Raw genomic sequence first — 12,281 nt, 5'->3', positions numbered from 1 at the left:
ATGGGCAGAAGACCTAAACAGACATTTCTCCAAAGCAGATATACAGACTGCCAACAAACACAAGAAAGAATGCTCAACATCATTAATCATTAGAGAAATGCAAATCAAAACTACAATGAGATATCATCTCATACCAGTCATAATGGCCATCATCAAAAAATCTAGAAACAATAAATGCTGGACAGGGTGTGGAGAAAAGGGAACACTCTTGCACTGCTGGTGGGAATGTGAATTGGTACAGCCACTATGGAGAACAGTATGGAGGTTCCTTAAAAAACTACAAATAGAACTACCATATGACCCAGCAATCCCACTACTGGGCATATACCCTGAGAAAACCGAAATTCAAAAAGAGTCATGTACCAAAATGTTCATTGCAGCTCTATTTACAATAGCCCGGAGATGGAAACAACCTAAGTGCCCATCATCGGATGAATGGATAAAGAAGATGTGGCACATATATACAATGGAATATTACTCAGCCATAAAAAGAAACGAAATTGAGCTATTTGTAATGAGGTGGATAGACCTAGAGTCTGTCATACAGAGTGAAGTCAGAAAGAGAAAGCAAATACCGTATGCTAACACATATATATGGAATTTAAGGAAAAAAAAATGTCATGAAGAACCTAGGGGTAAGGCAGGAATAAAGATGCAGACCTACTAGAGAAAGGACTTGAGGTTATGGGGAGGGGGAAGGGTGAGCTGTGACAGGGTGAGAGAGAGTCATGGACATATACACACTAACAAACGTAGTAAGGTAGATAGCTACTGGGAAGCAGCCGCATGGCACAGGGATATTGGCTCGGTGCTTTGTGACAGCCTGGAGGGGTGGGATAGGGAGGGTGGGAGGGAGGGAGACGCAAGAGGGAAGACATATGGGAACATATGTATATGTATAACTGATTCACTTTGTTATAAAGCAGAAACTAACACACCATTGTAAAGCAATTATACCCCAATAAAGATGTTAAAAAAAAAGTAAAACCTGACAGAATCTTCTAGCAGAATGAGGAAGATACAAGACATAAGAGATCATAAAAGCATTGCTGGGAGATGAGTTTTTTTAAAATATGAGAAGGGAGCCCATCCAAGACAGCAATGACAAGAGTTGTCATCTGAGCTGCCCCCAATGAGGCTCAAAGGATAAACTCCTATTACAAAAAAAAAAAAAAGAAAAAAAAAGCCTGAAAACAAGTAATTTATAACACCATCAGAAAGTCCTGGGCAAAAAGTATCCAAGAAGACATACTTATCAACAATGTCTTAATGACTTCATAATTCAAAACTCCTGAACAATAATGTCACCATTATTATCACTTGATGGACAAAAATAAACCACACAGCAAAACCTTCCTGCTTGACTCACTGATTTCAGAAGGTCCCTCTACACTGACAATGCAACCATACAAATGGCAAAGGAGTAAGGAAAAACTAGGATCTGAGAGACCTAAATGGCCTGCTATCCTCTAATTTTTTTAGCATCTACATAAAGGTAATATGTGATTCTAGTTTTGGAAAAACAAAAATGTATCTATCAATTATTTTATAAAATGTGAATATCCATCTGGTTTTATATAGTATACACATATAACATATACTCACACAGATATAAATTTCAAATATAAATATTGTAAGCATGTATCTATATGTTAGCAGCGATATTAACTCTTGGTGATAAGATGACCAATGTTTATAGTTCTGAATTTTAATGTTCTCTGGTTTAAAATAGTTTTTCCTTTCTCTTTTTCCTAATTCCCTGTCCCTCTGGACAAAAAGGTGGTGGAAAAACTAAGTTTCAGGAAAAGGATTAAATGGGTTTGAAGAAAAAAGAAAAAGCAAAAATGCCCTTTTCTCCCTGCAATTTGTCCTTACCTGCTGATGCAGTATTCTTTGTCACCAGGGATACCCAAATAACGTGGCCTTTCACCAGTGGCAATGAGAAATCTCTCTGCAGAATAAATCTTCTCTTTGCCTTTGTTGTTTGTTGCCTACGAAGGAACCAATATATCAATTCTTAATAAATTATTATCCTTTAGAATTGTAAACGTTATAATTAAAAAGGCTGTTTTACCACATTGCCCAGTTTGATCCTCATAAAAATTTGCTAATGCAGTAAGAAAGAGATACTAAGACTCTGAGTAGTTAAGGGATCGCTCAAAGTCCCAATGCTAGGAAGCGACAGAGCCAAGACTCAAATCCAGCTAATGTGGCCCCAAATCCAGATTACCCTTTACTACACCACAAGAGAAAGTCCCTAAGAAGTAATTGCAAAATCACCAAACTGGACGGTCTGGGTCACAGTGGCCATCATCTTTATTAGGATAATCACCTTCTCTTTTCCTCCCCCAACAAAAGCTTAAAAACACACCAAAAACAGCTACGTACACTGTCACATGGTTACCTTAATCCTATGAGGCCCAACAAACTGCCCGTATGCGTTCTCATAGGTGACCTTTTTCTCCCGCAGAGCCACACGGTAGCCCCAGTTCAGAGAGCCAATGTGATTCTGGACAGCTTCTGTCATTCTCTCCCAGTCATGTTTCACTGCACGAGAGAGTAAGACAAAATGTTTAGCTTTTCTGCTGCCACCTGGTAAATATCATTTCCCGGTAACTATTTAGTCTAAAAGGGCAAGTCCTTCATTTCAAGCACATAAAAAATCTTTTCAACTATTTTTCCCTTTTAGAAAACTACCAGACAATTAAATAGTGCAGAATCTCTGGCAGTTCTTAAGACTAAAATAACCATACCCAAAGCTTTTTCTTCTTTATCTAGAAACGAATGGGAATTGTACCTTGGATTGTGAACGCTGACTGCTGGGGTAACAAGGTACTTAGGTTCTTGAGAACCTAAGATTCCTAAGATTCTGAATGTGTAACAATCTCTAAGAGATTCTGGTGTAGCCAGATTTGGAGTTACCAAACTGGTTAACAGTGTCTAGACCAGGGGGCTGGCAAATTAAGGCCCCACCAGTCAAATTCAGCCAATCACCTTTTCTGTAAATAAAGCTTTACTGAAATCCAGCCACGATCATTTATTTCCGTATTGTCCAGGGCTGCCTTCATGCAACAACTGCAGAGGTGAGCAGTTGTGACATAAGCCAGATGGCCCACAAAGCCTAAAATATTTACTATCTGGCCCTTTACAGAAAAAGTTTGCTGATCCCTAGTCTAGACAGAGAAGTTCAAGAGCCTGCCTCATTGCCTCCCAAACTTCCCATCTCACCAAAGAAAGGAAGAGTCTTAAAATTCTACCGTAAAATGAATCCTTTGAGCCAAGGCACTAATATAATATTGAATTTCAATGGATAAAAATCAATCCTGTCATTCATTCATTACTAACTTCAACAATGATGATAAAAAAAAAAGATACGGGTAAAATATACTCTGGTGGTAGAAGAAGGCAGGTTCTGGGGAAGCTGTGGTTTGGAAGGAAGGAGAAGAGAATCAACATGCATTGAAAGCCTCTGTCACAGAAATGAGCGTCTGAGTCTTAGGGTCAGGGCTAAGTAGCTTGGTCAGGCAGGAAGTGATGCAATCAATTCTATGAGTACCAGTGGCCAGCCGCTGGAAGTAGGAATGACAGCACAAAAATTGGCTTGTGGCCTCCCAGAGCACAGATTATAAAGATTCAATTAATAGAACCATAAAATGTCAGAACTGGAGCAAACCTTCAGAGATCAGTTCAGCTGGGGAGAAAAAAAAAGGGACCTTGGAGGCCATGTGGTCATGAGGCCAGGAGGATTACGTGCTGGGGCGTGAGGGATTCTGCAGGGAGCCTCAACCAGCCTGTCCATCCGGTGTCCGTCCACCACCACTACAAAAAGCGGAGGCAGGGGCTTCCCTGGTGGCGCAGTGGTTGAGGGTCCACCTGCCAATGCAGGGGACACGGGTTCGTGCCCCGGTCCGAAAGGATCCCACATGCCGCGGAGCGGCTAGGCCCGTGAGCCATGGCCGCTGGGCCTGTGTGTCCGGAGTCTGTGCTCCACAACGGGAGAGGCCACAACAGTGAGAGGCCCGCATACCGAAAAAAAAAAAAAAAAAAAAAAAAAAGAGGAGGCAGGACTCACTCTTTCCCCACCAGGAATGGAACAGAATAGTGTAACTCGCTCCCACTTGCCAATCAACTAGCTGCAACAATTACCAACATTTTACCAATCTCATTACATATACGTCTTTTAACTAAAATATTTTAAGCGAATCCCAGACATCATTTTTGGTGGTGGCTTTGGCTATCACTGTGAATTAGGGATGCCCAAGGGCCAGTGATGCTATCCTCCGCTACAGTTCCTTACAATTAGGAACTGTCCAGTGCAATGTGCCAATAAAGCCCCAGGGAGAAACAACAGATCAAAGGCCAGATTAATTTCTGAAACTTTACAGTGGTAGAAGCACTAAGTGGATTCTACTCTGCTAATCCTACAGGAGATACCATATTCTAAAAGAAGACATAGCTGGGACTAAATAATAGTACCAATAAATTATTTCAATGACAGAAATTCAGATTCAATGATCAGACCTAATTCAACCTTAATTCTGTTGTTAAAGCCTTCCTTTGTAACTGTCAGGCCCCACCTGATTTCCAAACTCCCTAAACCCCCTTTCTCTACCAAAGTTCCTTCATCCTCTGGTACAGTAGGCAGGCACAAATCTCTAGTGTGGTTATGCTCAGGCAGAAGAAATTTAAAAACTGCAGCCTACTAGTGGTTAAGAATCCGCCTGCCAAGGACTTCCCTGGTGGCACAGTGGTTGGGAGTCTGCCTGCCAGTGCAGGGGACACGGTTTCAAGCCCTGGTCCAGGAAGATCTCACATGCCACGGAGAAACAAAGCCTGTGCGCCCCAACTACTGAGCCTGTGGCTCTAGAGCCCGAGAGCCACAGCTACTGAAGCCCACGCACCTAGAGCCCGTGCTCCACAAGAAAGAGAAGCCACCGCAATGAGAAGCCTGCACACCACAACGAAGTGCAGCCCCCGCTCGCTGCAACTAGAGAAAGCCCGCAAGCAGCAACAAAGACCCAACACGGCCAAAAATAAACAAATTAATTAATTAATTTAAAAAAATAAAAGCTGCAGCCCACCAGTTTAGGATTCAGCACCAAGGTCCTCCACCTGCTCCTATGGTCCTGGGTCTTGCATTCCGTTCTGAGAACTGAGTTTCTGTCTTATAAAATCCAAATTCCTACTTTACATCCTGCTGGTAGTAAATGGATCCTTGTTGGACTGATTACATGCCCAGAACCCTAGTTCTCTAGGGCTGCCCTGCCTTCCAGTAATGCCCCAAGTCCACTGCCTTCCTGCATTCCCAAATACCACCTGGATGCTCCCCAACAGCACTCAGCCCATCCGCTGGCATGGCCCAGCATTTCCCCTAGGCCTCCTGACTCTGCTGCTTGGTCTACCAGCTGTAATCCAATGCTGAGCCTCTGCGATGCGGATTCTACCTGGCGAGGCAGGACCTGTATTTCACCTGGGTGTGCCCTTACGCCCACCTCAGCAACTGGGTCTTAAAGCCAACTCTCGGATGCCCCGGATCCGCCCCCCTCCTACTGTACACCCCTGGGTTCGACAATACTAACCAAACTACTAGCATCCTTACATCTTCGCCTCACCTGCTCACTTGCACCTCAAAGTCCCTGAAGGGGCACAAATTCCTTCCACTATATACACAGGGAAATGAAGGATGGGTGACCTGCCCAGGGCCACACATAAACTCATGGCAGCACAGACATGTATGTGAACCCTCAGGTGTGTGGTAGGAGAATACGTATATCCAGAAATTCTGCAAGCCCCCAACTGCAAACCAATGACCTTGCTTTCTCTGGGATCCTAAAACTTCACAAACGCTTAATTTTTTAAAGGCACACTTAATTCCTGAGCACAAGAGAACTCAAACAGATAAATCTGAAAAAATATGAAGCCAATAAATCTTTCAGAAAGTTCCGATTCATCCAGTTTACATGACTGAGCTCACATAATTCTTTTCTCGGCACAGTCTCAGCTTGGAGCTTTTAGGAAAAGAGCAGATCACAGGCTGAGTCCTGGATATGTCACCCCCCCGCCCCAACCCCATCACCAGGCAGATTCAGCTGTGCTGCCTGGTCCAGGTCCAAAGGGCCCTTCCTCCTTCACCACGCTCAGAACTATTTGCAGTGTCAGAGAGGACAGTCTTCCAAGAAAACGGGAGTGCTGTTCTTTGGTCCAGGACATGAGATTAGATGTGTTTCTTTCTGAAAAATGCAAAATAAGCCTTCATGCTTCATCTCTTGGGTACACGGACCAACAGCCTCTAGGGGTTTCTCATTTGAAAAATACACCTCCAAGTTTCCTTCTTCCTCGAAGATCTAATGACGAAGCGATGTTTGTCTAAATCCACTGTATTCTTCACCACAAGCGTTTTAGCACAAAAGGAGGGAGGCAACAACTGCTCCCCCAGTTGGTGGGCTCCCTTTCCCTTGGTGTTGGCCCCGGCAGGCACAGCAGGCCACTCCCGTGACGCCCAGCTCTGGTTCCCACAGCCAGGCCACAGCCTGCTCCTGAGGCTTAATGAGAAAAGCTGAAGATGACAGTAAGTGAACCACCAGGCTTCCATTTAGGAAGAGTGAGGGGATTTAAACAGTAGGCACAGCTCTTCAAACAGCTCGCGTCAAAGACTCTGGGATTGCTGCTGCTGACAAAGGCGTACAAGGGCGGGAGGTATACAAATACAAAGTTATATGCTTCTACCTTAAAATCTGGAAAAGGGGAAGAAACACCGAAGAGCTAACTAAAACTGTTAAATTAGTTGAATAAATAATTTCTGTAGGGATAGAAAAATAACATAACTTTGATTTGGTTCAAGTTTTAAAACCCCACGGAATTCAGGAGCTTCTGCTGGTTTTAATGTGCAGATCTGGACTGTGCTGGTAGTGGCTTCTCTACTGCCTCGTCTTTGTACACTTATTAGTTCCTCATCATATAATTTAGAAATAAGTTCAACATGAATAAGTAAAGGAGTTATTATTGTTGCGTGACAGCTGCCTATAGATTCTTTTGCTGGAAAGAAGGTTCGTCAATTCCTCAAGTTATATTTTACCACCCACCTGATTACTGAATTTATTAGAATTATACTGTTGACCCTGTTAATAAAATTCATTTGGCACATGCCTATACTTACCTCTTAAAGATTCTAAAGACCCATTATATGTACTTTCCTACATTTCTAACCAAACTAAGTATTCTGTTCCACCTACTTCATTTTTCATAAGAGTTGACAGTTTTGAAGCTAACATCCACTACTTCTACATACCAATTTGAGTACTAGACCTTATATGAATGAATAACATTTTCATGACTCTGAGTTATAGCTCTCCAGAACTGTTACTGATTGAGATTTAAGGGCCAGTGGCATTCACTATGAAGAAGACACTATATGGAAATTATTACAGCACAAATCAAAGTTTGCTTGGAACAACCTTATTTTTCCCAATAAATACTAGACTTTTTCAGATTAGTATTCTTGTTACATGTCCTTCTCTTTAAGAGGGAAATAAACTGTTCAAATATACAACTTCCTGTAAGATCCACAAATGTTTCCTACAACCCATTAAACAAAGAGCCAAGAAAAGTGCTTGGCGGAGTCTGCTCCAATCTACTGACGCTCTGAATAGGGAAGAGTTACAAGAAGCAAGTCCAGGAGGAAGGGACAGAAACTAACATTCACTGAGTGGCAGGTATTTTAATCACACTGTTGAATTTAATCCTCACCACACAGGTAGTACATAGCAGAGTCAGCACTAGTGCCCAACCTACGCTAACAACCTACGCTAACAACCTACACTTTAATGGGGCAAAGGAAGGATCTTAACCCTAGGTGCTCTGGGGAAAGTCGTCTCACTGAGAATACTGGTAAAAAGAGTATGTGTGGAATGATGGGGCTGAGAGGGATCACAGATCTTATGAGAGTGGTTAGAAAATAAAATGAGTGGTTCTTAGGTTTTCCTCCCAAAGACCCAGAGGAGTATGGCCTACAGACCACATACAGAACTTGCCCCTTTTGGGGGGACCATGGTGAGGAGAGGTAAACACAGAGCCATGTCAAAAGCTCTGAAAGTACCTGCCGCTACAACAGCTCCTAAAACTCTGGTCCTACAAAGGAATTGCCACTGAAGCCACGAGGGCTTAAAGAACACCACTTGTGTACACTCCATCTGCTGTGAGGTCAGTAAGGCTTCAGTCTAAACCTTAGTGCTGCCAATTTCTCAGCTATGACATGGGCGCACTATCCCACCCCCTAGAGCTTCAGTCTCCTCGTCTGCCAAATGGAACAACGGGATCTCCCTCCAGGGACAGCAGGCTTACATATGTACTGGAATAAGATGGAATGGAGAGAGAAGCCCAGAGACGCCGTCGTCGACGTCGCCAGTGCCTGCACCTCTGCTGCTGCCCGCGACCCCCCAGCCCCTCTCTCTGCCCAAGGCCCCGAGTCGGCCCTACCGCCGACCCCCGCCGGGTGCTGCGAGGCCCCTGGCGTTGGCAAGGCCGGGCCCGGCCCCGATGCCGCTCCGCCTCGCGCAGATCCCGACTGTCTCGAATCGCGTCTCAGCGCTGTCTTCTTTCCCAGGACTGGTTTCGTGGGGGCCGCAGGCGCGCAGACTCGCCCCCCGCCGGAGCGGCCCCTTATAGACGTTTGAGAAGCCAGCTGAGTGCCGTCCCAGCGCCCGACCGCCCACCGTCCGGCCCGCTTCTTCCTGATGCAGACTGCCGTCCACTACAGGCTGGACGGACCGCCGAGCTTCCAGGGTATGGATTGTGAACAAGTTGGTTTAGTTTCACATGTTCATTTACAGCGCTTTTGTGTTCTACCTTTCCAAAATGAAAGTATATAGCTTTTGGATTAATGGAGTGCTGATAAAAATTATGATATTAATTTCATCTTGTGCATACTTTGCTGTGTTAGGTGATTCATGGCAGGGGACGTGGAAGGATTCTGTTTCTCCATCCATGACACCAGGGTCTCTGCTGGGTTCAGAGCACTGTATGAGGAGGGATTGCTTCTTGATGTCACTCTGGTTATTGAAGATCATCAGTTCCAGGCCCATAAAGCACTCTTGGCCACCCAGAGTGATTACTTCAGAATTATGTTTACCGCAGATATGAGGGAGCGAGATCAGGACAAAATTCATTTAAAAGGTCTAACTGCCACCGGTTTCAGCCACGTCCTTCAGTTTATGTACTATGGAACTATAGAATTGAGTATGAGTACTGTTCATGATATTCTTCAGGCTGCCATGTATGTTCAACTTATAGAAGTGGTGAAGTTCTGCTGCTCTTTTCTATTAGCAAAAATCTGCTTAGAAAACTGTGCAGAAATTATGAGACTCTTAGATGATTTCGGTGTAAACATCGAGGGAGTCAGGGAGAAGTTGGACGCCTTTCTGCTAGACAACTTCGTACCACTCATGTCCAGGCCTGACTTCCTGTCTTATCTGAGCTTTGAGAAGCTCATGTCTTACTTGGATAATGATCATCTGAGCAGGTTCCCAGAGACAGAGCTGTACGAGGCTGTGCAGTCTTGGCTGTGGCATGATAGAAGACGCTGGAGACATACCGATACCATCATTCAGAACATCAGGTTAAGACATCAGAATTTCATAGATACTCCCGACAGCTGCGCTATGAAGTTGACCAAGCCTTGAATTACTTTCAGAAGGTTCACCAGCAGCCTCTGTTGGACATGAAATCAAGCCACATCTGCTCTGCCAAACCCCAAACTACAGTGTTCCGAGGCATGATTGGACATAGCATGGTTAACAGTCAAATACTTCTCTTAAAGAAACCAAGAGTCTGGTGGGAACTGGAGGGCCCACAAGTACCTCTGCGTCCGGACTGCCTAGCTATCGTGAATAACTTCGTGTTCTTGTTGGGTGGGGAAGAACTGGGCCCAGACGGCAAATTCCATGCTTCTTCCAAAGTGTTCAGGTATGACCCGAGACAAAACTCTTGGCTCCGGATGGCAGACATGTCTGTACCACGTTCAGAATTTGCAGTTGGTGTTACTGCAAAGTTTATTTATGCTGTAGCAGGCAGAACCAGAGATGAGACTTTCTATTCAACAGAGAGATATGATATCACCAATGATAAATGGGAATTTGTGGATCCTTATCCAGTTAACAAGTATGGACATGAGGGGACAGTGCTCAATAACAAGTTGTTTATCACTGGTGGAATCACCTCATCTTCCACCTCCAAACAAGTGTGTGTGTTTGACCCCAGTAAAGAAGGGACCATAGAACAGCGGACCAGGAGAACTCAAGTAGTTACCAACTGTTGGGAGAATAAGAGCAAAATGAATTACACTAGATGTTTTCACAAGATGATTTCTTACAACGGCAAGCTTTATGTCTTCGGTGGTGTCTGTGTGATCTTGAGGGCCTCTTTTGAGTCTCAGGGATGCCCTTCCACAGAAGTGTACAACCCAGAGACTGATCAGTGGACCATCTTGGCGTCCATGCCAATTGGTAGAAGTGGCCATGGTGTGACTGTGCTGGACAAACAGATAATGGTTCTTGGAGGCCTTTGCTACAATGGTCATTACAGCGATTCTATTCTCACTTTTGATCCGGATGAAAACAAATGGAAGGAAGATGAGTACCCGCGGATGCCCTGCAAGCTGGATGGTTTACAAGTATGCAACCTACATTTTCCAGAATATATACTGGACGAGGTCAGACGTTGCAACTAATGGCATCTTTCTCCCTTCAATAAAGCCAAACAAAAAATTTGTTTGAGACAAAGTAGTTAATTAAAAAACATAAAGAAGAACCCCACTAGTTTTACTATCAAAGCCATTGGTCTAATACATGAAAATGTTTTCATTCTGTTCTCGCATCCTTTTTTTTCTTTTTAGTGGCCTCAAACTCATGCAATAAGTCAGTTCTAAGCACTAGCTCTTGAAACTACTTCCAGAAGCAGTTTAATAGAACGATTCACTTATCTGGGAAGTTGATGTTATGCTTTAAACATTTCTTTCAAATGTCAGTGCAGGAGTCATGCATCTTCTAAGAGAAGACCTGATAAGTGTCACTGGATGTAATTTCAGTTCCTATCTCTATCTGAAATCTTTTTGAACATTTATTTCGGTGTATTGCAGTCTGTTAGACTTTTTGATTTTATTTTTTAAGTTTAAAACTCTTGACCTTTTTGCATGGCTTTTTGCTGAAAATGCAAAAATATAAATTTTCTACAAATTTAACTTTTTTATATTCAGAACACTATTTCTAAGCTGCCTTCTCTTATCTGCATTGTGTTAGTGAAAGCATAGCCACACTTGCTTACATCTTATGAATATATAAGGCACAGCCCCTTTTATGTGTGGTTAGGATTCTATATTTTTAAGCTAGTGCACCTGCACACACGGTTTGCCATACTTATTGTATTCTAGATGTAACGTCTTTTCATGTATTAACATTTTTAGAAAGTTAAAATAACTGGAGTCCTCGTTTGGTATCAGAGTAGCCTATCTTCAGTCCATATTGATTCAGTAATATTCAAACTCCTTATATTCCTGAAACATGTATGGTTTTATGAAAACTAACATTTTATGTTTTATTTTCAAAAGTAAACGTTAGTGTTGCTTATCGATGTATGTCTTCTTTTTGAAAATGATTTTCTTTGCAGTCTGTTTAATGTTACCCTGTTTTTAGTGAGCATCGGAGTGGTATATGACAAGCCCTGGCCCTGCAGCGTGCAAGCACTTTTAAAGAGAATTTAGGTAATACCAGAGTCCTAAATAAAGGCCCCTTAAAAGTAAGTGCAACTCCCATTCTTTACATTCAATAAGGCTGCTGCATCTGTTATTGAATGGAAAGTAGCAACTTGTGGAAAATTGGAGCTCAGTTTTGACTTAGAGGTAAGGAATAGAATTATAATCTTAACTGGTCATATCTACTTGTTTATTTAGTACAAAATATTTAGTGGCACTGGGGATGTAAGCCCTCAGCTTTTGTTTTATTTACTGAAAGCTACTAGCATGAAAGATAGTAACCTCACAGTTCAGAATGGATCAAGAATAACTGTTTAAAAGCATTTATAATAAGTGTTTTAGGATTAGCCGCACCTTTCAACTCTTTAAACTCGGAGAAAAAGCATATAGTTGTCAAAATTAAGCAAGAATAACCAGGGAGTGGATCATTCAAACTGATGCCATTTTCTTCTGAGTAGACTCTATATATGATACAGACTAGATCTACACTGGCAAAACCTGCCAGACCTTGGGATATTGGTGCAATATTGCAATGCCT

The 12,281-nt window shown here is 43.0% G+C and overlaps 2 protein-coding genes across 4 annotated transcripts in view; one reads left to right on the top strand and one right to left on the bottom strand.

Moving 5' to 3' along the window:
• TXNRD1 (thioredoxin reductase 1) overlaps window positions 1–12,281 on the bottom strand; it is a 74,036-nt gene that overhangs the window by 32,072 nt on the left and 29,683 nt on the right. For all 3 annotated transcript variants that reach the window (XM_082849884.1, XM_082849883.1, XM_082849885.1), the window contains exons 5-6: window positions 2,405–2,547; window positions 1,876–1,991 (exon numbers count right to left, since the gene is read on the bottom strand). In XM_082849884.1, coding sequence (XP_082706010.1) covers window positions 1,876–1,991; window positions 2,405–2,547 — 259 coding nt within the window. The remainder of the gene's footprint in view (window positions 1–1,875; window positions 1,992–2,404; window positions 2,548–12,281) is intronic.
• Window positions 8,723–11,986, top strand: LOC309968585 (kelch-like protein 15). Its single transcript, XM_082849882.1, is given in 2 exon segments — window positions 8,723–9,612; window positions 9,615–11,986. Coding segments are annotated over 2 exon segments (1,776 nt in total). The 5' UTR covers window positions 8,723–8,945; the 3' UTR covers window positions 10,724–11,986.

The sequence above is a fragment of the Leucopleurus acutus genome, assembly GCF_964270905.1.
Source record: "Leucopleurus acutus genome assembly, chromosome: 11".
In the NCBI taxonomy this organism is placed as follows: Eukaryota; Metazoa; Chordata; class Mammalia; order Artiodactyla; family Delphinidae; genus Leucopleurus; species Leucopleurus acutus.
The sequence above is the reverse complement of the archived record's forward strand: the minus strand, read 5'-3'. Positions and strand labels throughout refer to the sequence as shown.